Genomic DNA, 2,211 nt, shown 5'->3' on the forward strand with positions numbered 1-2,211 from the left:
CGGAGTCGCTGACCTTCGACATGGAGCTGACCCCGGAGTGTGCTTCTTCACCGATGTGAGGTGCTCTGCCGGCAGTCGCGGGGGCCCTCGCAGGACTCGGGCTTGCTGCCTCCAAAGAGCTCCCCTGGTCTCGCCCTGCTCGGTCACGGTTGCTCTGGGCCTTTCCTCAGGAGGAGCTGGGGGCTGGGGTCCTTGCCACCGGTTCCTCGTTTGACCCAAATGAACGCCCCCCCCTCTCCAGGGTGGTGCCACTCGTCTCTTTGGGGGGAGGGGGGATGAACCTTTTTCTATTTCCTTCCATAACAGTTTTTTATTATTGTTTTGCTCATTCAAGTGCCTATTAGCCTCCGATCGCAGCCTCAGTTTTTGCAAACGCTTTTGCAGCCCCAGTCGTGCTACCTGCTGTTGAAAGCTGCATTCCTGACTGCCAGAGTCCAAAAACCCGTGAAGATCTTGTGAGCCTGGATTTGCCTCTGGGCAACTGAGAGGGGACCTGACGGTCCTGGCCTCCGCACGGGTTACCTGATGTGCTATGCGGCGGGGATCTGCCTTGCTGCTGCCCCAGAGCTCGCAGAGCGCAGAGGGGTCTCCTCTCTCCACCTTTGGCCCTGCTTTTGGCCAGGAGGACCAGCACATGGCTCAGAGCGAGGTAGATGGGCCCAAGTGCTGCTGCCCTGCAAGGGCGATGCTTCTGCTGGGCTCAGCCTGGGCTTTACTGGGAGCAGGGAGTTTCGGTGGCTGCCTGTGCTTGCCACCAGCTTCCTGCTGCAGGCACAAAGATCCAGCTCGCTCCAGCAACCCCAGGGCTTCTGCTGGGAGGACTGGTTTCCCTGCAGTGCAAAGTCTGCCCTGGGACAGGGCAGTGACGTGTCCCAACACCAGTGCATGCTTGTGAGCATGCAGCATTTTGCATCTTGGGTCTGTTTTGGGACCTTGGGTATAACCACAGGAGCTGCCCACGCCGTGGCTCATCCCGTGGCCAGGCTGGTGACGGCACGGCTGTGCTTCCCTCACGGTGCAGAGTGAGACCCTTTGGACCCTGGGGGGAGGATGGGAGGCTGCTGGGTCCAACATGACCTGCACTGGAGGGCCTGGCCTGGCCCTTTTCCCTCTGGTATGGCTTGTGATGTCCAGGCAGTGGGTTTGCAGCTTCTTGGGGGCTTCGTGTGGCTTTTTTTGTTGGAGGTTGGCTGTTGCTGTTAAGGTAGGGAGTGGCAAGAGTTGAAGGGAGCAAGATCTACGTAGGAAGAGAAATCTGCTGTTAGCCAGCGCTCAGCAGAGATGTGGGTGTTGTAAAGGGCAGGTTTCCTTGCTCAGAGGGTCAAGGAAAGGTGGAAGCTGTGCTGGCCGATGGTTGTGGTTCTGTATTTACCAAAATGGGGGGAGCCCTTCTGCCCTTTCTGTGCAGTGGGCCTGCTGACGCTGATGTGCAAGGAAGGGGAGGGAGAGGCAGTGGGAGAGCTGTCTGCCCCGCTTCCCGTACAACATCTGGAAGCCAGTGGTGTTAACGAAGCTGTGGCCGCCCACAGCAGCGTGGCACGAGGGGGTTGTGTGCTGTGCTCGGCCAGGCCCCGGTGCTTTGGGACAGGGCCGTGGGAGCTGTTGGCACTGAGGCTGTAGGTAACATCAGCAGAGAAATGTGTTACTGAGCACCAGCCCCGGGCCTTACGGGTCTCTGATGTGTCTTGCTTTGGCCCTGGGTGGAGAGGAACCCTCAGTCACCTGTACCAGTGACGCTGCTGTGGCGCAGGGTGGACCTGGCGTGGAGCTCTGCCTTTTCTGCCTGGTAAAGACCATGGGGTGTCCCCACAGCCCCGCAGCTGTGTCTGTGCTGTCGGCATCGCAGCCTGCAGGCAGGGAGCCAGAGAGCAGGGCAGGGGGTAGGATCCCCAGGGGAACGGAGAGAGGAGCTGTGGGGTCCAGGCCAGCCCCCTTAGCTGTGTGGGGACAGGAGAGGGTGTCTGTGGGGAGAGGAATGACCTTTGAAATTGGGAGGTGCGCAGAGGGGATGAGGGCCATTCGCCCCTGTGTAGCTGCCTCCAGCTGCAGTCACTGTAGCCCTGGGCAGCGTTCAATACTGTAAAAAAATTTTATTTTTTTTGTATATTTTATTGCTGTATCTACAGGCTTTAACTTTCTCCAAAATAAAGGCTCTGAAGCGACATGCTCTGAGGGTGTGAGTTCAGCTGTCTGCGTGCGACGCCTGGCTTA

The 2,211-nt window shown here is 58.7% G+C and overlaps 1 protein-coding gene across 2 annotated transcripts in view; it reads left to right on the forward strand.

Moving 5' to 3' along the window:
* Positions 1 to 59, forward strand: part of STAT3 (signal transducer and activator of transcription 3 (acute-phase response factor)) — an 8,280-nt gene extending 8,221 nt beyond the window's left edge. For both annotated transcript variants that reach the window (XM_009705348.1, XM_009705349.1), the window contains exon 23: positions 2 to 59. In XM_009705348.1, the coding sequence (XP_009703650.1) occupies positions 2 to 59 (58 nt within the window). The remainder of the gene's footprint in view (position 1) is intronic.
* Positions 60 to 2,211: the final 2,152 nt, after the last annotated feature.

Source organism: Cariama cristata, unplaced genomic scaffold (genome assembly GCF_000690535.1).
Source record: "Cariama cristata isolate BGI_N322 unplaced genomic scaffold, ASM69053v1 scaffold30118, whole genome shotgun sequence".
Lineage (NCBI taxonomy): Eukaryota > Metazoa > Chordata > Aves > Cariamiformes > Cariamidae > Cariama > Cariama cristata.